We start from the raw sequence: 25,292 nt of genomic DNA, 5'->3' as shown, positions 1-25,292 counted from the left end.
GAAATCGTGGTCCGAGTTACGTTAACTCAAAGCATCCTTGTATATGTTATATTAACACAAATAAATGTTACTGCTGCTCAGCCACTAAAGAAATGAATGAATAAATAAAAGTTTTATAAAATAAGATACCTGGCATATCTTTCTTTATTGGCTCACATTGTGGTCAGCACTGAACAGAGTTTACACAGATCAACACAGACAAAAGGAATAACTAAAAAAAAACACATACATATCACATATCATACAAATATAACACGAGGAAGCATGTGTTGTTGACCATCCTTACAAACAAGTTGGTAATGAGAGGTATGGGAAAAATTTATTCTGTGTTAAAACTGAGTCCAAAGGTGTAGGCAGGCGTAGTTTCACTACGCAGTTATGCCTTTACAGACAGGGAAATGAAACCTCTGTGACAGAAAGGAGGTTAAGACGGTTTGGTCTTCTGCAAGGTTTCATCATCACTCTTCATCCCCAAAGCAAACTGATAAAACGGAAACAAACACTGGTCAGTCACAACCAGAACAGTAAACCACAAAACCAAGGAATTGTCACATTTAACATTTACATTTTATTTCACAAAGATGCTTCAATATTTACCCACATTACTGACCATAGCAACAATCTCTCAATGGCTAATCACAGCTAACTATGATTAACCTGTTTGGGTCAGTGTCTAAAAAAGCCACAAAAAATAGGTCCCTACAAATGTTAACATTATCCGTTTAAAAAAAATGTAAACATATAAAGGCTTTAAAACATTTTGTTTACCTGCCATCCTGAAAATCAGACCAAACTGTACTGAACTGTATATTGAATCAGTGCACTGCTAATTGTTATTAGTACTTAATAGTAGGGTTGGGCGGTATGACGGTATGACGGTATATCGTGGTATTTAAAAATGGTGACGGTATTTTAAAAATGTGAAGCACCAAATTTCTGCTTAAGGTCCACCTTGAAAACGGAGACTTTAAGACCTGCGTGCATCCACAATAAGGGAGGGGTGGGAGTTGTAGGTGGTTGGAGCTCACTGATTGGTTGTGGGGGTGCTCACTTTTTGAGGTGATAACACAAAAGCTAGGGCGCTCTCTACATGGGGTGTGTTCAAACACCTAGTGAGCTGCCCTGCTGTCTTACTGCCTACATAGGCAGCTGCCTCAGTAGAGAGGATTCTATTAAGTCAATGACTTATTATAAGGCAGGTTATTCGAACGCGCTACTTAGACAGCGATTCCATCGGGTTTTTCTTGCTAAGCTAACAGTTAGTATGTTGCCATTCAAAACCATGGGATGGGGTGGCACAATGTGCTAGCATGTCAATATAACATCTCTTTGTACCGAATACAGTTACATTCACTGACAAGCCCGAACTTGCAAAAAAACACACTTGTGCAAGTTTATACAATATAATATTATCTGTGCGTGTGTGTCGTGCTCACTCTTCGCGATACTCGGATTTCGGATTTGAATTCCGACAATAAACAGCTTTTATTATGCCTGATTAATTCCCCGTACTGATGTGAAGCAGAATGGGTGTATTACAGCCAATAAGAATGGCGCAAAAATGAAAAGAACATATAAAACATATATATAACGGTTCCCAGAGATGCGACTCGGTTCGACGGTATGAAAAGTGGCAATATCGCCCAACCCTACTTAATAGTAATTATTAGTACTTTAAGCATAGCTTCTACACAGCATGCAGTTGGCTGCAGCTTTTTACCTTTAGGAACTTTGCCAACTGGAAAAAGCCTACAAGAACAGTTTTATTTTATTTTTGTCTCAGGTTAACTCAGCAAAAGTCTCAGCAATTTAGACAAAAACTTCAGCCAGTTTTATTAACATTTTTAACATTGAAGGATAGTAGCCAAACTTGTAACTATGATTTAAGAATGATTTTATCTAGGTCAGGAAACATTATATTAAACTCCTAATAAACAAAAACAAATCTAGGTCAGATTAACCACTAGACTCAGGACTACAATGCTAATACAGAAAACTGTGCTGGTCGAGGGCCAGGAAGATAGTAAAGGACCCCAGTCATCCCAGTAATGGACTGTTTTCTTTGTTAGTCTGAGAAGCGTTTTCGTGCCTTAAAAGCCAAAATGGAGAGGATGAGAAGGAGCTGTTTCCCACAAGCTATTCGGGTCCTCAACCAAAATAGCAACCAGGACTGATTTACACAAATCTAAATTTAAATTTATATATATATATATATATATATATATATATATATATATATATATATATATATATATATATATATATATATATATATATACAGTGTATCACAAAAGTGAGTACACCCCTCACATTTCTGCAGATATTTAAGTATATCTTTTCATGGGACAACACTGACAAAATGACACTTTGACACAATGAAAAGTAGTCTGTGTGCAGCTTATATAACAGTGTAAATTTATTCTTCCCTCAAAATAACTCAATATACAGCCATTAATGTCTAAAACACCGGCAACAAAAGTGAGTACACCCCTTAGTGAAAGTTCCTGAAGTGTCAATATTTTGTGTGGCCACCATTATTTCCCAGAACTGCCTTAACTTTCCTGGGCATGGAGTTTACCAGAGCTTCACAGGTTGCCACTGGAATGCTTTTCCACTCCTCCATGATGACATCACGGAGCTGGCGGATATTCGAGACTTTGCGCTCCTCCACCTTCCGCTTGAGGATGCCCCAAAGATGTTCTATTGGGTTTAGGTCTGGAGACATGCTTGGCCAGTCCATCACCTTTACCCTCAGCCTCTTCAATAAAGCAGTGGTCGTCTTAGAGGTGTGTTTGGGGTCATTATCATGCTGGAACACTGCCCTGCGACCCAGTTTCCGGAGGGAGGGGATCATGCTCTGCTTCAGTATTTCACAGTACATATTGGAGTTCATGTGTCCCTCAATGAAATGTAACTCCCCAACACCTGCTGCACTCATGCAGCCCCAGACCATGGCATTCCCACCACCATGCTTGACTGTAGGCATGACACACTTATCTTTGTACTCCTCACCTGATTGCCGCCACACATGCTTGAGACCATCTGAACCAAACAAATTAATCTTGGTCTCATCAGACCATAGGACATGGTTCCAGTAATCCATGTCCTTTGTTGACATGTCTTCAGCAAACTGTTTGCGGGCTTTCTTGTGTAGAGACTTCAGAAGAGGCTTCCTTCTGGGGTGACAGCCATGCAGACCAATTTGATGTAGTGTGTGGCGTATGGTCTGAGCACTGACAGGCTGACCCCCCACCTTTTCAATCTCTGCAGCAATGCTGACAGCACTCCTGCGCCTATCTTTCAAAGACAGCAGTTGGATGTGACGCTGAGCACGTGCACTCAGCTTCTTTGGACGACCGACGCGAGGTCTGTTCTGAGTGGACCCTGCTCTTTTAAAACGCTGGATGATCTTGGCCACTGTGCTGCAGCTCAGTTTCAGGGTGTTGGCAATCTTCTTGTAGCCTTGGCCATCTTCATGTAGCGCAACAATTCGTCTTTTAAGATCCTCAGAGAGTTCTTTGCCATGAGGTGCCATGTTGGAACTTTCAGTGACCAGTATGAGAGAGTGTGAGCGCTGTACTACTAAATGGAACACACCTGCTCCCTATGCACACCTGAGACCTAGTAACACTAACAAATCACATGACATTTTGGAGGGAAAATGACAAGCAGTGCTCAATTTGGACATTTAGGGGTGTAGTCTCTTAGGGGTGTACTCACTTTTGTTGCCGGTGGTTTAGACATTAATGGCTGTATATTGAGTTATTTTGAGGGAAGAATAAATTTACACTGTTATATAAGCTGCACACAGACTACTTTTCATTGTGTCAAAGTGTCATTTTGTCAGTGTTGTCCCATGAAAAGATATACTTAAATATCTGCAGAAATGTGAGGGGTGTACTCACTTTTGTGATACACTGTATATACTGTATATACACAGTGAGGAAAATAAGTATTTGATCCCCTGCTGATTTTGTAAGTTTACCCCCTTACAAAGACTTGAACAGTCTATAATTTTTATGGAAGGTTTATTTTAACAGAGAGAGACAGAATATCAACAAAAAATCCAGAAAAAAACATTAAATAAAAGTTATAAATTAATTTGTATTTAACTAAGGGAAATAAGTATTGGATCCCCTACCAACCAGCAACAATTCTGACCCCCACAGACCGGTTATGTGCACAAAAGGCACACAAATTAGTCCTGTCCCTGTATAAAAGACTCCTGTCACAGAATCAGTTTCTTCCGTTCAAATCTCTCGACCACCATGGGCAAGACCAAAGAGCTATCAAAGGACGTCAGGGATAAGATTGTAGACCTGCACAAGGCTGGAATGGGCTACAAGACCATCAGCAAGAAGCTTGGTGAGAAAGAGACCACTGTTGGTGCGATAATTCAAAAATGGAAGAAATACAAGATCACAGTCGATCACCCTCACTCTGGAGCTCCATGGTGGGGTAAGAATGATTCTGAGAAAGGTGAGGTCAGCCCAGAATTACACGGGAGGAGCTTGTCAATGATCTCAAGGGAGCTGGGAGCACAGTCACCAAGAAAACCATTAGTAACACACTTCGCCGTAATGGATTGAGATCCTGCAGTGCCCGCAAAGTCCCTCTGCTCAAGAAGGCTCATGTACAGGCCCGTCTGAAGTTTGCCAATGAACACCTGAATGATTCAGAGAAAGCTTGGGAGAATGTGATATGGTCAGATGAGACCAAAATTGAGCTCTTTGGCATCAACTCCACTCGCCGTGTTTGAAATGCCCGGTGGGGATGGTGTTCTTGGGGTCAAATCCAGCATTTCTCTGCTCCCAGCTCCCTTGAGATCATTGACAAGCTCCTCCCGTGTAATTCTGGACTGACCTCACCTTTCTCAGAATCATTCTTACCCCACCAGGTGAGATCTTGCATGGAGCTCCAGAGTGAGGGTGATTGACTGTGATCTTGTATTTCTTCCATTTTCGAATTATCGTGCCAACAGTGGTCTCTTTCTCACCAAGCTTCTTGCTGATGGTCTTGTAGCCCATTCCAGCCTTGTGCAGGTCTACAATCTTGTCCCTGACGTCCTTTGATAGCTCTTTGGTCTTGCCCATGGTGGTCGAGAGATTTGAACGGAAGAAACTGATTCTGTGACAGGAGACTTTTATACAGGGACAGGACTAATTTGTGTGCCTCATGGGCACATAACCGGTCTGTGGGGGTCAGAATTCTTGCTGGTTGGTAGGGGATAAACTTTTATTTAATGTTTTTTTTTCTGGATTTTTTGTTGATATTCTGTCTCTCTCTGTTAAAATAAACCTTCCATAAAAATTATAGACTGTTCAAGTCTTTGTAAGGGGGTAAACTTACAAAATCAGCAGGGGATCAAATACTTATTTCCCCCACTGTATATATACAGTGTATCACAAAAGTGAGTACACCCCTCACATTTCTGCAGATATTTAAGTATATCTTTTCATGGGACAACACTGACAAAATGACACTTTGACACAATGAAAAGTAGTCTGTGTGCAGCTTATATAACAGTGTAAATTTATTCTTCCCTCAAAATAACTCAATATACAGCCATTAATGTCTAAACCACCGGCAACAAAAGTGAGTACACCCCTAAGAGACTACACCCCTAAATGTCCAAATTGAGCACTGCTTGTCATTTTCCCTCCAAAATGTCATGTGATTTGTTAGTGTTACTAGGTCTCAGGTGTGCATAGGGAGCAGGTGTGTTCAATTTAGTAGTACAGCTCTCACACTCTCTCATACTGGTCACTGAAAGTTCCAACATGGCACCTCATGGCAAAGAACTCTCTGAGGATCTTAAAAGACGAATTGTTGCGCTACATGTTGATGGCCAAGGCTACAAGAAGATTGCCAACACCCTGAAACTGAGCTGCAGCACAGTGGCCAAGATCATCCAGCGTTTTAAAAGAGCAGGGTCCACTCAGAACAGACCTCGCGTTGGTCGTCCAAAGAAGTTGAGTGCACGTGCTCAGCGTCACATCCAACTGCTGTCTTTGAAAGATAGGCGCAGGAGTGCTGTCAGCATTGCTGCAGAGATTGAAAAGGTGGGGGGTCAGCCTGTCAGTGCTCAGACCATACGCCGCACACTACATCAAATTGGTCTGCATGGCTGTCACCCCAGAAGGAAGCCTCTTCTGAAGTCTCTACACAAGAAAGCCCGCAAACAGTTTGCTGAAGACATGTCAACAAAGGACATGGATTACTGGAACCATGTCCTATGGTCTGATGAGACTAAGATTAATTTGTTTGGTTCAGATGGTCTCAAGCATGTGTGGCGGCAATCAGGTGAGGAGTACAAAGATAAGTGTGTCATGCCTACAGTCAAGCATGGTGGTGGGAATGCCATGGTCTGGGGCTGCATGAGTGCAGCAGGTGTTGGGGAGTTACATTTCATTGAGGGACACATGAACTCCAATATGTACTGTGAAGTACTGAAGCAGAGCATGATCCCCTCCCTCCGGAAACTGGGTCGCAGTGCAGTGTTCCAGCATGATAATGACCCCAAACACACCTCTAAGACGACCACTGCTTTATTGAAGAGGCTGAGGGTAAAGGTGATGGACTGGCCAAGCATGTCTCCAGACCTAAACCCAATAGAACATCTTTGGGGCATCCTCAAGCGGAAGGTGGAGGAGCGCAAAGTCTCGAATATCCGCCAGCTCCGTGATGTCGTCATGGAGGAGGGGAAAAGCATTCCAGTGGCAACCTGTGAAGCTCTGGTAAACTCCATGCCCAGGAGAGTTAAGGCAGTTCTGGGAAATAATGGTGGCCACACAAAATATTGACACTTCAGGAACTTTCACTAAGGGGTGTACTCACTTTTGTTGCCGGTGGTTTAGACATTAATGGCTGTATATTGAGTTATTTTGAGGGAAGAATAAATTTACACTGTTATATAAGCTGCACACAGACTACTTTTCATTGTGTCAAAGTGTCATTTTGTCAGTGTTGTCCCATGAAAAGATATACTTAAATATCTGCAGAAATGTGAGGGGTGTACTCACTTTTGTGTGTCACAAAAGTAGTCTGTGTGCAGCTTATATAACAGTGTAAATTTATTCTTCCCTCAAAATAACTCAATATACAGCCATTAATGTCTAAACCACCGGCAACAAAAGTGAGTACACCCCTTAGTGAAAGTTCCTGAAGTGTCAATATTTTGTGTGGCCACCATTATTTCCCAGAACTGCCTTAACTCTCCTGGGCATGGAGTTTACCAGAGCTTCACAGGTTGCCACTGGAATGCTTTTCCCCTCCTCCATGACGACATCACGGAGCTGGCGGATATTCGAGACTTTGCGCTCCTCCACCTTCCGCTTGAGGATGCCCCAAAGATGTTCTATTGGGTTTAGGTCTGGAGACATGCTTGGCCAGTCCATCACCTTTACCCTCAGCCTCTTCAATAAAGCAGTGGTCGTCTTAGAGGTGTGTTTGGGGTCATTATCATGCTGGAACACTGCACTGCGACCCAGTTTCCGGAGGGAGGGGATCATGCTCTGCTTCAGTACTTCACAGTACATATTGGAGTTCATGTGTCCCTCAATGAAATGTAACTCCCCAACACCTGCTGCACTCATGCAGCCCCAGACCATGGCATTCCCACCACCATGCTTGACTGTAGGCATGACACACTTATCTTTGTACTCCTCACCTGATTGCCGCCACACATGCTTGAGACCATCTGAACCAAACAAATTAATATTGGTCTCATCAGACCATAGGACATGGTTCCAGTAATCCATGTCCTTTGTTGACATGTCTTCAGCAAACTGTTTGCGGGCTTTCTTGTGTAGAGACTTCAGAAGAGGCTTCCTTCTGGGGTGACAGCCATGCAGACCAATTTGATGTAGTGTGCGGCGTATGGTCTGAGCACTGACAGGCTGACCCCCCACCTTTTCAATCTCTGCAGCAATGCTGACAGCACTCCTGCGCATATCTTTCAAAGACAGCAGTTGGATGTGACGCTGAGCACGTGCACTCAGCTTCTTTGGACGACCAACGCGAGGTCTGTTCTGAGTGGACCCTGCTCTTTTAAAACGCTGGATGATCTTGGCCACTGTGCTGCAGCTCAGTTTCAGGGTGTTGGCAATCTTCTTGTAGCCTTGGCCATCTTCATGTAGCGCAACAATTCGTCTTTTAAGATCCTCAGAGAGTTCTTTGCCATGAGGTGCCATGTTGGACCTTTCAGTGACCAGTATAAGAGAGTGTGAGAGCTGTACTACTAAATTGAACACACCTGCTCCCTATGCACACCCGAGACCTAGTAACACTAACGAGTCACATGACATTTTGGAAGGAAAATGACAAGCAGGGCTCAATTTGGACATTTAGGGGTGTAGTCTCTTAGGGGTGTACTCACTTTTGTTGCCGGTGGTTTAGACATTAATGGCTGTATATTGAGTTATTTTGAGGGAAGAATAAATTTACACTGTTATATAAGCTGCACACAGACTACTTTTCATTGTGTCAAAGTGTCATTTTGTCAGTGTTGTCCCATGAAAAGATATACTTAAATATCTGCAGAAATGTGAGGGGTGTACTCACTTTTGTGATACACTGTATATATGTTGTGTCAGTGTTATGTTCAGTTCTTGCACAACTGTTGTCACTTTCGCACACTCGGTTCACTTTAAATTGCTTCTATTTTTTAATTATATTTAAGTTTCTTTTTCATTTCAATTTAAAAAAATTTTTTTGTATTTTTCTACACTTTTAGATTTTAAAAAAAATTCTATTTTTTGTATACATATATATTTGTCTACTTTGTCCATTTTGTAACACTAAAGCATTTCACTGCCAGTTGTACTGTGTATGACTATGTATGTGACAAATAAACCTTGATTTGATTCATCTCTGGCTGCTCTTCAGCATCGATATTCTAATCAAATCCTATGGTGTCAAAACAGGGCCAAAAGTATTGAGAACCAAAAAGCAGATTTTGATAACCTAAAGAGCAGATTTTTAGTTCATTCTGTATTTTACATTTATGAATAGTCTGTTTTAAGCTTTTGGCTGCACTGTTTCTCAGTCTCGCTTTCAGTATAAAAAGTTTCTCGCTTGCGCTTGTTTTCTGTGCTGCTCTCAGTTATGCTTCTCTCAGTTTTTCTCTCGAGTCAAAATTTTTCTCAAGTTAGACTTTTGACCCCGTTTTGACGGGTGGGCGGGACCTCGTCACTCATTGGCTGCTAGAGATAATATTGGGAGGATTTTATTTTAAACTTGGGGGGTTCAAGGAACACAGCATTGCTAATAAAAAATTTTTAAATGTCACTAAATGTATAATAACTAATCTGTAAGATATCAGCAGTTTATTAGTATAATGTTCTTTATGAGCACACATTGGTGATTTTCCATGCATTTCGGTGGGTTTTAAAATACGTTTTAACACTGTAGCAATCTGGCAACCCCGATGACAACACAGTTTGGACATTTGCAGCAGCAGTGTATTTAAGGTAAGTGTTTTCACTTTATTTTAATATTTAAATGCTAATAAAATATATGTTTGAAATATTACTAACCCTATGTTTAGTTTAATTACTTAGCTTTAGCTTACTTTGCTAACTACAGCGGATATAAGACTTTATCTCAGGGAACGTTTGTTAATTATTATTTATTTCCAATGTTTTAACCATAGTTAGTTTATTAATATCTCTTTTTGCTCCTTTATTGACCGTGTGGAGCAGCATGGTGCAGTATTTGCAGCAATATGAACAGAGGAATCGATTCCCGTTTGTATGATCCTTTAGAGCAGCGTCTCTTATTCAAACATCTACAAATAATCTGTGGGCTGTAATCAGAGAAACGCATCTAACTCTTTAATAAGTGTAAATAATATATTCATCTGTCTGATTTCATTTTCAAATTTACACAAAGTTGTAAAAACCCTTTCCTGACTTCTGCTTGCTAAATGAAAATTCAGACATTTAATCTCCTTCAGGAGCTGGAACCATTTCAGGCTGCAGGATTAAGGAGACGAAGGATGTCTGTAGGATGTACTCGGAGAGCGGCGCTTATCTCTAGCAGCCAATGAGTGACGAGATCCCACCCACCCGTCAAAAAAGTGTTCCGGCAGGGCTTGTTTTCCAGCAGCCAATGAGTGACGAGGTCCCGCCCACCCATCAAAACGGGGCCAAAAGTCTAACTTGAGAAAAATTTTTACTCGAGAGAAAAACTGAGAGCAGCATAACTGAGAGCAGCACAGAAAACAGCGCAAGCGAGAAACTTTTTATACTGAAAGCGAGACCGAGAGAAACGTGACTGAGAAACAGCGCAGCCAAAAGCGTAAAACAGACTATTCATAAATGTAAAATACAAAATGAACACACAATCTGCTCTTTAGGTTCTCAAAATCTGCTTTTTGGTTCTCAATACTTTTGGCCCTGTTTTGACGCCATAAAATCCAGGTTGATGTATGGATATTTGTGAGCCATTCTATTTTAATCTAAAGTAAGATGTTGGAATAAGTCTACTATGTTTACATGCAAAGTTTAAATTCAGTCAGACAGACTGACAGAACAGTTCTCATACATAATAAATTTAGCAATCTAAGTGAATGCATACAGTGGCTTTTAGTGTCAATGCTACCAAAACATGTAGCACAGGGGCAACTTTTTCACTCTGGTAAAGTCTGATTACTGTGAGTTTAGTATATTCATGAAGAATTTTCATAAGTATTGGATAATATCTTAATATTAACAAAAAATTTTTTAGCAACTAACTAAACAGAAAGTGAAAAGTATTATGGGTTATCAGGAACAACATATTTCGCAGAAGGTTTTTCCAATTATTTAAGTTGGGTTCCTATATCCATGTTTATGGACTAACCACCTATAAAAATAATTATAAGTTTTGCAGTACAGATCAGCTGTTCTTCGAATGAGAAGATCTCAGATTTGTAAAACAAACGTATTAAAAATCAGCTTTTTTCTCTGATACCCGAAAACGTATGTAAACTATTAGTGCCAATGTAATGTTAAAGTTCTGGATAGGTGTTTAATTAGACCAACTAATTAAAATAACCAAAAATTATATTTTTTCCTGAAATGTGTGGTAAATCCAAATGTGATATGTTTTATTGTGGAGTATTAATGTGAATATATGAATATGTGAATATTAAAAAAAAGATAAACAACATCAGAGATACACATTTTGCTCAATTCTAATAATTGACAAACTAAGAGCAACCCATTAAAGCATGAACCACATAACTGAGTTTCAGGTCAACATGACTTTAGATGTATTATGTACAGTTGTGCTTATAAGTTTATATACCCTGGCAGAATTTGTGATTTTTTGGCCATTTTTCATAGAATATGAATGACAATACAAAAACTTCTTTTATTCGAGGTTGGTGGTTGGGTGAAGCAATTTATTATCAAACAAATGTGTTTGCCCTTTTTAAATCATAATGACAACAGAAACTACCCAAATGATCCTGAAAGTTTACATACCCTGGAAGTTTTGGCATGATAACATACACACAAGTTGACACACACGGGTTTAAATGGCTACAAAAGGTAACCATCCTTAACTGTGATCTGTTTGCTTGTAATTAGTGTGTGTGTGTGTGTGTGTGTGTGTGTGTGTGTGTGTGTGTGTGTGTGTGTGTGTAAAAAGTCAGTGAGTTTCTGGGCTCCTGACAGACCCCTGCATGTTTCATCCAGTGCTGCCACTGACGTTGTTGGATTAGGAGCCATGGGGAAAGCAAAATAATTATTAAAGGATCTGCGGGAGAAGATAGTTAAACTTTATAAAACAGGAAAAGGATATAAAAAAAATCCAAGGAATTAAGAATGCCAATCAGCAGTGTTCAAACTCTAATTAAGAAGTGGAAAATGAGGGATTCTGTTGAAACCAAACCAAGGTCAGGTAGACCAACAAAAATTTCAGCCACAACTGCCAGGAAAATTGTTCGGGATGCAAAGAAAAGCCAACAAATAACGTCAGCTGACATACAGGACTCTCTGAAAAAAAGTGCTGTGGCTGTTTCAAGATGCACAATAAGGAGGCACTTGAAGAAAAATGGGCTGCACGGTCAAGTCGCCAGAAGAATTGGGCCGACAAAGAGCCGGGACAAAGAGGGCGGGACAAAGAGCCGGATGTGGGTCTCTCTCTGTCAGCAATTACGACCTCTGCTGGCTGATTAGAGGCGCCCACACAGAGATCAGGAAGGAGTGCTCTCTGCATGCAACGCTAGGTGGTGCAACACTCATCAAGGTGTGGGTGGCAAAGATGCATCTGGCTTGCTGCTCATACAGTGTATCACAAAAGTGAGTACACCCCTCACATTTCTGCAGATATTTAAGTATATCTTTTCATGGGACAACACTATAGACATGAAACTTGGATATAACTTAGAGTAGTCAGTGTACAACTTGTATAGCAGTGTAGATTTACTGTCTTCTGAAAATAACTCAACACACAGCCATTAATGTCTAAATGGCTGGCAACATAAGTGAGTACACCCCACAGTGAACATGTCCAAATTGTGCCCAAAGTGTCAATATTTTGTGTGACCACCATTATTATCCAGCACTGCCTTAACCCTTCTGGGCATGGAATTCACCAGAGCTGCACAGGTTGCTACTGGAATCCTCTTCCACTCCTCCATGATGACATCACGGAGCTGGTGGATGTTAGACACCTTGAACTCCTCCACCTTCCACTTGAGGATGCGCCACAGGTGCTCAATTGGGTTTAGTCCATCACCTTTACCTTCAGCTTCCTCAGCAAGGCAGTTGTCATCTTGGAGGTTGTGTTTGGGGTCGTTATCCTGTTGGAAAACTGCCATGAGGCCCAGTTTTCGAAGGGAGGGGATCATGCTCTGTTTCAGAATGTCACAGTACATGTTGGAATTCATGTTTCCCTCAATGAACTGCAGCTCCCCAGTGCCAGCAACACTCATGCAGCCCAAGACCATGATGCTACCACCACCATGCTTGACTGTAGGCAAGATACAGTTGTCTTGGTACTTCTCACCAGGGCGCCGCCACACATGCTGGACACCATCTGAGCCAAACAAGTTTATCTTGGTCTCGTCAGACCACAGGGCATTCCAGTAATCCATGTTCTTGGACTGCTTGTTTTCAGCAAACTGTTTGCGGGCTTTCTTGTGCGTCAGCTTCCTTCTGGGATGACGACCATGCAGACCGAGTTGATGCAGTGTGCGGCGTATGGTCTGAGCACTGACAGGCTGACCTCCCACGTCTTCAACCTCTGCAGCAATGCTGGCAGCACTCATGTGTCTATTTTTTAAAGCCAACCTCTGGATATGACGCCGAACACGTGGACTCAACTTCTTTGGTCGACCCTGGCGAAGCCTGTTCCGAGTGGAACCTGTCCTGGAAAACCGCTGTATGACCTCGGCCACCATGCTGTAGCTCAGTTTCAGGGTGTTAGCAATCTTCTTATAGCCCAGGCCATCTTTGTGGAGAGCAACAATTCTATTTCTCACATCCTCAGAGAGTTCTTTGCCATGAGGTGCCATGTTGAATATCCAGTGGCCAGTATGAGAGAATTGTACCCAAAACACCAAATTTAACAGCCCTGCTCCCCATTTACACCTGGGACCTTGACACATGACACCAGGGAGGGACAACGACACATTTGGGCACAATTTGGACATGTTCACTGTGGGGTGTACTCACTTATGTTGCCAGCCATTTAGACATTAATGGCTGTGTGTTGAGTTATTTTCAGAAGACAGTAAATCTACACTGCTATACAAGTTGTACACTGACTACTCTAAGTTATATCCAAGTTTCATGTCTATAGTGTTGTCCCATGAAAAGATATAATGAAATATTTGCAGAAATGTGAGGGGTGTACTCACTTTTGTGATACACTGTATGTCAGAGGGGATGTGGGTTAGCTTCGATCTCCTTAGTCAGGGCAGGGTTCGGCATAGGCAGAGAGGAAGCAAGATGCAAATTGGACAATTGGATGCGCTAAAGGGGGAGAAAAAAGGGGAGAAAATGAGAGAAAAAAAAAATACTGGTGGAAAATTTGCACTCATCAAGTGCGCATGGGGCGCACTTGGACATTCCAACTTGACAATGATCCAAAACACAAGGCCAAGTCGACCTGTCATTGGCTACAGCAGAAAAAAGTAAAGGTTCTGGAGTGGCCATCTCAGTCTCCTGACCTCAGTATCATTGACCCATCCACAACTACCACAAAAGACTTCAAGCTGTCATTGATGTTAAAGGAGGCAATACACGGTATTAAGAACTAGGGTACGTAAACTTTTGATCAAGATCATTTGGGTAGTTTCTGTTCTAATTTAAAAAGGGCAATTTATCAAACACAATTGTTTGATAATAAATGGCTTCACCCAACCACCAACCATGAACAAAAGAAAAGTTTTTGTATTATCATTCATATTCTCTGAAAAATGGCTGTAAAAGTGTTTATACATAACTATAAATTATTGATAAAAAATACATTGGATTCAGACTTCTGGCAAACTTTGTATTGTGGACTTAATTGTGAATGGATATAACTGCAATTTGTATGCATTAATCTACAATTAATCTCCCAACGTGCAACTGTGTATCCATAATTGTGTTGACAGTGCTTCAACTTTCTTTGGCCCGAACAGGTCAGCTGGATTTACAGAGAGTAGATTTACAGAGAGTGCAATGCAAATCCTTTAGCAGAAAAAAACACCCCATTAACTTTTGTGTATTGGGTAAAACAGGTGTTATAGCTTGACCATGAAATTTTAGTAAAGTGAGGAGGTGAGAGTACCTTAAAACTGTGGGCTCTGGCATTCCAGGATCAGCCCCTCGTTTGAATCCTGCAAAGGAAGCAGAGTACACACGTCAGTCAAAAATTCTACAGAATTCACACTGTATTGCAGAATTGTACAAAACCTCTTTTGCAGAAGCAAAACTGGCCATGTCACCATAAATGCTTACTTGCAATACGGCAGGGTGCTAAATAAAATTACTGTAAAGAAGCAGTAAAATTGCCTTTACATCCAGAAATATTATTCAGCAATTTTATTGATACAATAATAATGCTGTGTTAAATCAGGTAACGTTTTGGGGTTCTTGGGGAAATATATGAACTATTTAAATTTAAATATGTTTTAAAAGTTTGACCCACTCCTTATTTACTCAGAGTACTGCCTGTTTCTAGTTCTTTAATTTACAGAGATTTTACTCATAAGAAAGAACAAATCTTGAGGTGCAGCAGTTCAACGAGTAAGCACAACCCTGCGGATTGACTGCGAGTTAGAATCTCAGCAGAGCAACCGACCTGGCCAGGTGTCCACAAAAACACAAGACAGCTCATAAGAATACGCATCAGATCGGGGGTTGCATATAAAAAAATACGTGGACGCCCAGGTGGCGCAGCAGGATATTCCGCTAGCACACAAGCTCCGAGATTCTGAACTCCTCGGTTTGAAACTCGGTGTTGCCATCTAGCAGGCATAATTGGCAGTGTCTGCAGAGAGGGATGGCTCGGAATATGTGGGCGGGGTCTTCAAACGCTGTGTAAGGACCCTGATTGGCGGATAGAGGCACCTGTGCCGAGTGCATGGGTGGAAAAGGGTTCCGTTGAGGCAGACCTGGGCATTGTACACATCCGGCCCGCAAGCCATCCCCAACCGGCCCGCATGAGGTCAGTGGCAATTAAAAATCAGACGTAAATAAATGTACATCACACATGCCATATAACAGGATTGTTTTTATTTTGACGGGAGCGCTATCTCTTTACATTTCTACAAGTTCCGATTTGCGTGTGTTACGAATGTGTCCAGCTTCACTGTAATGTGTTGGCGAACAGAACTGAGCGCGACTGACAGACGATTGAGTTTTTAACAAGACATGATCTTCAGAAGTCAGATGTAAAGCTGTTTAAGGATCACAATTTAGATCTAGGGTTTATATCACCGTTACGGTACTAAACACAGAGAAATACAAGAACATGAACGATGCAGAGCGTTACATCTGAAGCTTCACTAACTAAACTGCAAACCAACACAGACTTTTTATAAAGTTTTACACATCCAGAACTGGAGCAGTTACGATCAGCTTTGTGATATTCAAATAGCAATAGAACTTTGTGTAAAGTTAATGTACATCTTGTTCACATTTGTTTGCAAGAAAGTTGATTAAATAGTAAAATAATGTTGATGTTTTACTTTTCATTTTCTGATTGTAACATCTACTCCTAGCAGTAACAGATTATCAGAACTGTAAAATTTAGGCAATAAAAAGACATCTTATTAATATTGAACAGAATAAAGTTCACCCTACTGGTCCGGCCCTCCACAACAGTAACAGTTTCTTATGTGGCCCCTTGGAAAATGTAATTGCCCACCCCTGCGTTAAGGGCTGCGGAGGAGGTGTGAGCAGCAGTATACCCAGCTCAACTGCCAAAAAATTGGGGATCCCCAGCAGCGGAAGACAAATTGACTAAAATTGAAGAATGGGAGAAATATGCATAAAAATAATAATAATAATAAATAATAATACTAATAATATGTGAATTTCCCAAAATATCCCACAATATTTGTGGGGGTTCTTTAAAATGCTTTTACAGGGCTCTAGACTAATGTTTTGCACTGGTGCGCCTAACTTTTTTTCTTAAAAAAAAGTTAGGTGCACTCAAATTTTCAACCGCATCGCATATAACACCGCAGTTTTACAGGTTCACTTTTTTTTTTTTTTTTAATCACTGTCCACACAGGCAATATTGACTTGTAAATAACTAACAATCTGGTCAACATGGCCTCGTCTGATGATCTGTTTGCTGCTGCCTGCCACTGAAAGGCAGCGGGGAGAGGGGACACTTGGGCAGTGCATTTATCGCGACATGTAATGTGTTTTATAGATGCATTGGGCTTTTTCAGCCTTTCAATTCGAAATGTATTAGAACCAGTCACAAATATATTATTGCCGGCCACTGTCTTCCCATGCTCTTTACAGTTAATTATAGTATTATAGCACACTTATAAAAATTATAAAAATAATAATAGAGTAAATGTGTATGTATGTGTGTGTGTATATCTATTTATGTGTGTGTGTATATTTAAAATTATATGTATATGTTGTGTGTGTGTGTGTGTGTGTGTGTGTGTGTGTGTGTATGGGGCTCTAGAGTGTTAGAGTGTAATCTTAAATGCAGTGCATTATATTATCGGCTTTCCTGTATCTTTTACACAGATTCCCAAAATCGCTTGCGGTGCACTAATAAAGCAATAAGCCACGAGAGGCCGTGCATTACTGTGATTTTAGCACGGGGATGACGTTTTTGGCACGACGCGAAGCGGAGTGCCTAAAACTTCTTTCCCCGTGCTAAAATCATAACAGTAACGCACGGTCTCGAGTGGCTTATTGCTTTTATAAAACGGCGGTCAACATAAAATACAATAAATACAACAATGTTTAATTCATAAATGTTTTTATTGTGTATAAACTTACAATAAAGCATTCTTCCGCGACGCAAAATAGTTCGATTAACAGTGTTGCTAGGCAACATGAGGGTGAACATAACATTAACTTTTTCTTTTCAGTGGCGTATTAATATGGAATGATGTGAGGTGGTCATAGGTGTGCGTTTATCGGGGATTTCACAACGGCTTCGAACGCGGCTCAGCCAATCAGATTTTAGGACCGGAACTATCCGTTTTATAACTGCGTATTTTGACTACATGTATTGTAATATATTATGGTCTTTTAGTTATTTTTATATTTTACTTAACGAAAATATTGTCGTGTTTTTACTTTCACTATCGCCGCACTTTACCGCTAGAATTAGCGCCTTGCTACCGTAGAGGGCCGGCTCACCTAGCCGCTGTCCGGTGGGGATGCTGCGGGTCTTTTGCTGTGCGGTGGTGGAGGTGTGGGAATAAAGACACACGACAGGGTAGAGTCACTTTAACTGTTTAGTCAGGACTTAAGTGAGCGTTACAACACTTTACACCGCCGAGCTCCAGAACCCGAACTTCCATTCTGGAACATCCGGCGAGTCTCATATACAAAACTAAACTTACGGCAGAACGTCCAAACGCACGTGTATAAACCTGGTGCTGCATTCTGATTGGCTGAGCTGAATGTCGCTCACATATCACCGCTACAATATTGTCCCGCCCTTCGCTATCTCTGATTGGTTTAGACCATGATATTGGCCTAATACTGTATGTGTCTGCTGTTTTTTTTTTCCCTCGGATGCCTGGTCGCACCAGTGCGACCTGAGATTTTTTTTAGTCGCACCATTGAGAAATTAGGTCGCATGTGCGACCACATTGGTCGCACTCTAGAGTTCTGTTTTATTTAATTTAGATCAATAAACTTGCCAATTCACTTTCAGTTTTCCATGGCAGAGAAAACACTGTGACTGCAGTCTAAGAAACTGTTCTCAGCACATTCGGTTGGCTGCACTGTCCTGCCAGTATTGCACTAAATTCTCCTTCTCAAAAAGTGAATTCCTCATTCACAGGAAAAAATGTATCCTTTTCCAGGAAGATCTAGTGAAACTGGTAAACAGATAAAAACTGGTGAAACTTTCATGCCTTTTTCATGACTCAGGGGCTATAAATAATTACTGAAGAGAAACTGTAAACTACTGTATATACAATATCAAACTCATTATTTCCCAAGTTGACCAACAGCTTCTCTCGTCTCTCACTTCAATGTAATAAAAAGTTTCTTACAACCTCAAATCAGAAAAAGTTGGGACAGCATGGAAAATGCAAATAATAAAAAACAGAGTTTCTTACATCTACTTTGACTTTTATTTGATTGCAGACAGTCTGAACCTGAGATATTTCATGTTTTATCTGCTCAACATCCATTCCTGTATTTCAGGCCTGCAACACATTCCAAAAAAAGTAATGTAACTTTGTAATGTTGTTATTCCTTTTCACCACACGCACCGAGGATACCAAGTGATTTAGTGTTTCAGCTTTTATTTTGTCTCACTCTTCCTGCAAACACGTCTTAAGATGTGCAACAGTACGGGGTCTGTGTTGTTGCATTTTTTGTTTCAAAATTCTTGACACATTCTCTATTGGGGACAGGTCAGGACTGCAGACAGTCTCTTCTTTCGCATGCCTTTGTAATGTGTGCAGCATGTGGTTTGTTGAAAAATGCATGAACGTCCCTGGAAAAGATGACGTCTTGAAAGCAGCATATGTTGCTCTAAGATCTCAATGTACTTTTCTGCATTAATGCTGCCATCACAGAAGTGTAAATTACCTTTGTTAAGGGCACTGACACAGTCCCATACCATGACAGACCCTGGCTTTTGGACTTGTTGCTGATAACAGTCTGGATGGTCTTTTTCGTCTTTGGTCCAAAGCACACGGCCTCCATTTTTTTCCAAAGAACACCTGGAATGCTGATTCATCTGAGCACAATAAACGTTTCCACTGTGTGATGGTCCATCCTAGATGCCTCTGAGCCCAGAGAGGTCCACAACACTTCTGGACATGGTTAACATAAGGCTTCTTTTTTGCACAGTAAAGTTTTAAGTGGCATTTGTGCATGTAACTCTGTATTGTAGTGCTTGACAAAAGTTTGCCAAAGTAATCCCTTGTCCATGTGGTTATATCAGGTATTGTTGAGTGGGGGTTATTGATGCATTGCTGTCTGAGGGATCGAAGATCACATGCGTTCAGCTTAAGCTTGCGGCCTTGACCTTTATGCACTGAAATCCCCCCCCGATTCCTTGAATCGTTTAATGATATTATGCACTGTAGAGGGAGAAATATGCAAATCTTTTTCAATATTTCCTTGAGGTACATTGTTTTTAAACATTTTAATAATTTTCTCACGTATTTGTTGACAAACTGGAGATCCTCTGATCATCTTTGCTCATCAAAGACTCAGCCTTTCCTGGATGCTGCTTTTGTACCAAACCTTGATTACAATCACCTGTTGACACCTGTTTGGAATCTCATTTCACCTCATTAGTAGCCCTAAATTGCCCCTGTCCCAACTTTTTTTGGAATGTGTTGCAGACCTGAAATGTAGGAACGGAGGTATATTAACAAATGAAATGAAGTTGAGCAGATAAAACATGAAATATCTCAGGTTCATCCTGTCTGCAATCAAATAAAAGTCAAAGTAAATGTAAGGAACACTGCATTTTTATTTTATTAGCATTTTCCATACTGTCCCAACTTTTTCTGATTCGGGGTTGTAATGCTAGCACAATTATGTGTGTATGTACACACGGTCACTGGTCTTAGTCAGCTGGAAAACATTTTACACCAAGCACATTAAATCTCTGGCATTTAAGAACCTCAGACTCAGGCACACACATTTTCCATAAGATGACAGAGCTCCTAAGGGCTTAAACTCATACATTCTGTCTAAAATAGTCCGTGAAGTGACTCGGAAGGAGCTCACAGAACAACATTCTTGCAACATTAACATTTTTGTACAGAGGTGCAGGAAAAGCATCCGTTAACGCAGACAGAGTTATGAAATAGCAAAAAGGTTATTACGTCTAGTGAGAGTGCTGATTCACTAGATGAAACTGGCCATATTTCAACAATGGATTTAACTATTTCAATAAGTGGTTTAACAGTCATGTAGTGACACACAGACATGCAGACTGCACTATTACATTCTTAGAATAGAATTAAAAGTATTATACCCTATATGGTCAGATGTATGTAGAAACTCCCAATAACAGAGTTTTGGCAGCAAACATTCCAGCTGGGGCATGAATTAAACACAGCTTATATGCTTCCAACTTTGACAGGCACAATTAGCTTTGCCTAGCTAATTAGCTTGTCCTTCAACTAGGTAAAAATATAGATAGTAAAACAATAGGCTCTCAGGTGGCACAGCAGTAAAACATGCTAGCACACCAGAGCTGACATCTCAAACTCGCAAGTTCGAACCTCTGCTATCGGCAGGCTGGACACCCACATGGACAATGATTGGCTTGTCTGTCAGGTTGGATGCCGGAGGGGATTCCTTATAACTGATGCAATTAAACCCATACTGGCTAATTAATTGTGACTGCATGAAAGACTAGGGATAATGGAGAACAGTACGTGACTCTCCAAACATGAGACTGAGCCCCAAATAACCCGTTTCGTGCAGTCGGCTACTGCACATGTGTCAAAGGGGGCATGTCCTCGGTCAGGAATGGAGGTCAGCTGCAGTAGAGAGGAAGCAAATGCATTCGGGTAATTAGACAAGACTAAATTGGGGGGAAAATTGGAAAATAAATAGTAATTCTCCAGTATACTTAAAACTTGGGATTGGGTTCTATCATTTTATAAACCTTACTTAAAATTCACTAAGTTGAATCAGTTCATCTGGACACAAGTTTGTTGTAGAGATACGTTTCGTCACTCAATCCGAACGACTTCTGAAGTCATTCGGATTGAGTGACGAAACGTATCTCTACAACAAACTTGTGTCCAGATGAACTGATTCAACTTTGTGGATTTGTGTACCTGGATTATTGAGCATGCATCAACAGACTTACTTAAAATTGTGATTCCAGAAATCTCTATTGTTTTCTCATCTGATTACATTTTCACCTCTGGATCTGGAACTTTAAATATCAGTTTTGGTGAAGGGGGCATGCATGAGAGTCATTGAACATTAGAGTAAATAACTTCAGATAACAAGATAAGATCTACTTTATTTGTCATATATACATATACATGTGTACAGTACAATGAAATTCTTTCTTCGCATATCCCAGCTTGTTTGGAAGCTGGGGTCAGAGCGCAGGGTCAGCCATCGTGCGGCGCCCCTGGAGCAGAGAGTGGCTGCATAGCAGAGCGTGGACTTGAACAGCCAATCTTACAGTTGATAGCCCAAAGCTCTACCCACTAGGCTACCACTGTCCAAATCAACTGTAGATTCTAAAAAGCACCCTTCTGTAGCTACAAGCATTTAGGTTTAGAATAAAATGACAACCAATATAGTCTACTGAACTATAAAACAAAAAACAAAAAAAACCCACATATCTTTCTTCGGCCTGAACCCCAGTATAGGTTGATATTAACTAATCAACATATTTGTCAGGTCCTACTTGCTAACAGCCACTGTTGCAGATCGGCTGATTAACAGGTTGAGTTAGAGGGGCCAGAAAAATGCCAGAATGTTCCACTATGTGTAGCAAACAAAGACAAAGACTACAGATTGACTGAAACTGGGTTCTATGATCAGATGAGAAAACAATAGAGATTTCTGGAATCACAATTTTAAGTAGAATTATAAAACGTTGGAACCCAATCCCAAATGTTAAGTATATTGGAGAACTCTCAATGCTAGTGTTCTCAATAATCATTCTTCCTTAAAAGGTGGTCAGAACCTAGTTAAAATACATGGCATCATGGACTGCACAAAGTACCAGGAGATTTTACATTAAAATCAGCCTCTGAGTCCTATCGATATCTCTCAGGCTTAGCAGGATAATGGTCTTAACACATATATGCAATAACAGTAATGTGTGACGTGATATTAGTTGCGCAAAAGTGAATGTGGTCACAACTAAAAATAAATATGAGCACACGACTCAACGTGACGACATCTTGGAAAGCAATAAAAACGATGAAAAGGAACTGGAAAAATGTGAGTGCATCACAATACATGTTGATTTTTGAGATTACATTAGTGGTTGAATTTCCCTTGTGCAACTACGGATGCCAGCATAGAGTGAATCACAGATTCTACATAATCACAGTAAAGTTCATATTATGATGCTTGACATGCCACCTGTAAGCTAATGCATGTTAATGTATGTCATAATTCATTATACCAAAAAGCTTATATTCGTAATGAGGTTCATAAATATTAAGTTCAATAAAAAATGTAAATACGTTCTTCTTCACCAATTATATTTTTGTGTTCTAAATCAGCGGTCACCAACCACCGGGCTGGTCATTTATTACTGGGCCGCACAGACAGAATAAATAATTAGAGATCGCTACAATTGCAATTAACACTCTTCGGGTGTTATTGTTTGTAATCGCCACTAGGTGGGAGCAGTGTCTCACTGCATCGAAAAAAGCTCAGGCTTCACACTGATGTTCTATTCTATAGTTATTCTATTTTAAATTCCCCCGCCCCCGCCGGTCCGTGAAACCTATATGAAACTAAACTTATATGAAGCTGGTCCGTGGTGCAAAAAAGGTTGGTGGCCGCTTCTCTAAATAAATAAAGAAAAAAGTCACTGTGGTTCATACACCTTCCTGTTCCATAGATCCATAACCATCCATTGTTTTTCGAGGTTTGGTTCCTCTCAAGAGTTCACCCTTAAGATATTTAGGGAGTTATTCCTCTCCACGAGTGCCCTCAGCTTAAAATCTGTCAAGCATGCTATACAGGTACATTTCACTTGCCATGAAGCTTTAGGAGTTGCTTTCTCCTATTAATGGAGGGCTCATTGTCTAGCTGTAAACACGGGACGAAAGGCAGTAAGAAACCTGTATTGGGCACCAATCCACTGTAACGCACCACACACTCACCCATTTACTAACTCACACCTAGAGACATTTTAGAACGGCTAACTACATGTAGAAGGAAACTGAGTACATGGAGAAAATTGATGAGGACAAAAAAGATTATAACTAACCCCACTGAGAATGTGACCCTGGGCAAGACTTAAACCAAGATCCCCATGACCCACACTATCTGCAGCGCCGCTCCACTTTTATACAATTGAACTTTATTATTATATTATTGTTTGTTGGACTAAATTGTTTTTAAACAGGTGGCGCAGCGGTAAAACACACTAGCATACCAGATCTGACATTTCTAACTTGTCGATTCAAATCTCAGCCCTGCCATCCAGCAGGCTGGGCACCTACACAAGCAACGATTAGCTGTTGTTAAAGGGGGGAGGGGTGCCAGACGAGACCTCATAACTGATGCAATTACAACCTCTGCAGGCTGATGTATGGTGCCTTTACAGAGACAAGGGATAATGGATCAGGAATGTGATTCTCTGTGCGCAAAGCCGATCCACATATGAACTCGTCTTGTGCAGGTGAAAAGATGCAGTTTTATAAAAGGTATTTACCCAATGCTCTGATATATCTGATATAAACATAACTGATATAAAACTTAATTATAATTATATCATACAGAAAGGGCGGCACAGTGGGTAAGTGGGTAGCACTGTCGCCTCACAGCAAGGTCCTGGGTTCGATCCTCAGGTGGGGCAGTCCGGGTCCTTTCTGTGTGGAGTTTGCATGTTCTCCCCGTGTCTCCGGTTTCCTCCCACAGTCCAAAGACATGCAAGTGAGGTAAATTGGAGATACTAAATCATGTTCTTAATTGCTTATCTCTCTTGTTTTAATCTCATATTCTCTATTATATTGTAGGGTATATTTTACTATATTTTCTTTTAGTTTTTCATGTTCTTAATTTTTTTTATCTCTCTTGTTTTACTTTCATGTTGAGGTTCTAGATCTCAGGAATGTTTTGATTCTTTTAATTATTTTTTTTCCTTATGTAAAGCACTTTAAATTGCCAATGCGTATGAAAGGTGCTATACAAATAAACTGGCCTTGCCTTACATAAACCTGGCTTACACCATTCAGTGCAAATCATCAGAATAAGGTTATTCTGTTTAGATTCTCTATAGATTTTTTAGTCACTTGCCCTGTAATGCTGGATATCAAAATAGGCAACTGAAGCACATTTAAAAAAGCTTCAAAGCTAAAAAAAAAAAAGTAGACCGCAATGACCTGTCGACTGAAACAGTAGATTTCAAGCCACGAATGTATGCACACCTCTGGTTTACATGTAGTCAGATTACTGCAGGATTGCATGGGTTTACATGGACTTCATTAATCCAATTATGGAAACCTTCAAAATGAATGAGCTATTCAGTAATTAATCATGTACACAAATTTACACAGGCAATAAGGCATCCATTTATTAACCCTAAAACAATAAAAGAATGGTCATAATTCTACTTGCTGCGTTTTAGCATCTTAGCATACGTGATGCTAGCTTAGCTCATACTAACCAGCACAGCTAAGCTACATTACTTACCCAGATAAAGCACAGTAGGGATGAAACCCCACCGGATAACAAACTGTCCGCATTGAAAGACCTGCTGCAGCCGCTGTTTGCTCTCTTTGCTGAGTTTAACCATGTTTATAACGTTATAAACGGGCTCTGTAAAAAGCATCAAACCTGGTGAAGGACAACCACACAGTACACAGAACACGTTGCCGGAAAATAAACCGAGACCTAGTTTACGACAGTTACACTAGTAAAGAAATAGCACCACCTACAGTACAATCTGGGTTAGTGCATGGCTGGCAAGATGTTCTTTGT

The 25,292-nt window shown here is 40.6% G+C and overlaps 1 protein-coding gene across 1 annotated transcript; it reads right to left on the bottom strand.

Moving 5' to 3' along the window:
• Positions 1–111: 111 nt before the first annotated feature.
• tomm7 (translocase of outer mitochondrial membrane 7 homolog (yeast)) lies at positions 112–25,181 on the bottom strand. The gene is made up of 3 exons (XM_062990814.1): positions 25,005–25,181; positions 14,767–14,815; positions 112–481 (listed from the first exon to the last, which is right to left on the bottom strand). Exons 1-3 carry the CDS (start codon positions 25,141–25,143, stop codon positions 466–468), a joined length of 204 nt encoding a protein of 67 aa, XP_062846884.1. The 5' UTR covers positions 25,144–25,181; the 3' UTR covers positions 112–465.
• Positions 25,182–25,292: the final 111 nt, after the last annotated feature.

The sequence above is a fragment of the Trichomycterus rosablanca genome, chromosome 2 (genome assembly GCF_030014385.1).
Source record: "Trichomycterus rosablanca isolate fTriRos1 chromosome 2, fTriRos1.hap1, whole genome shotgun sequence".
In the NCBI taxonomy this organism is placed as follows: Eukaryota; Metazoa; Chordata; class Actinopteri; order Siluriformes; family Trichomycteridae; genus Trichomycterus; species Trichomycterus rosablanca.
This window is presented reverse-complemented; position numbering and strand designations above follow the sequence as displayed.

Excerpts from the sequence above, each read along its gene's own strand:
- tomm7 (XM_062990814.1), bottom strand. The coding sequence starts at position 25,143 with ATGCTTTTTACAGAGCCCGTTTATAACGTTATAAACATGGTTAAACTC. Across the intron at positions 14,816-25,004 it reads CCCTACTGTGCTTTATCTGG|GATTCAAACGAGGGGCTGAT; the intron begins GTAAGTAATGTA and ends CTTCCTTTGCAG.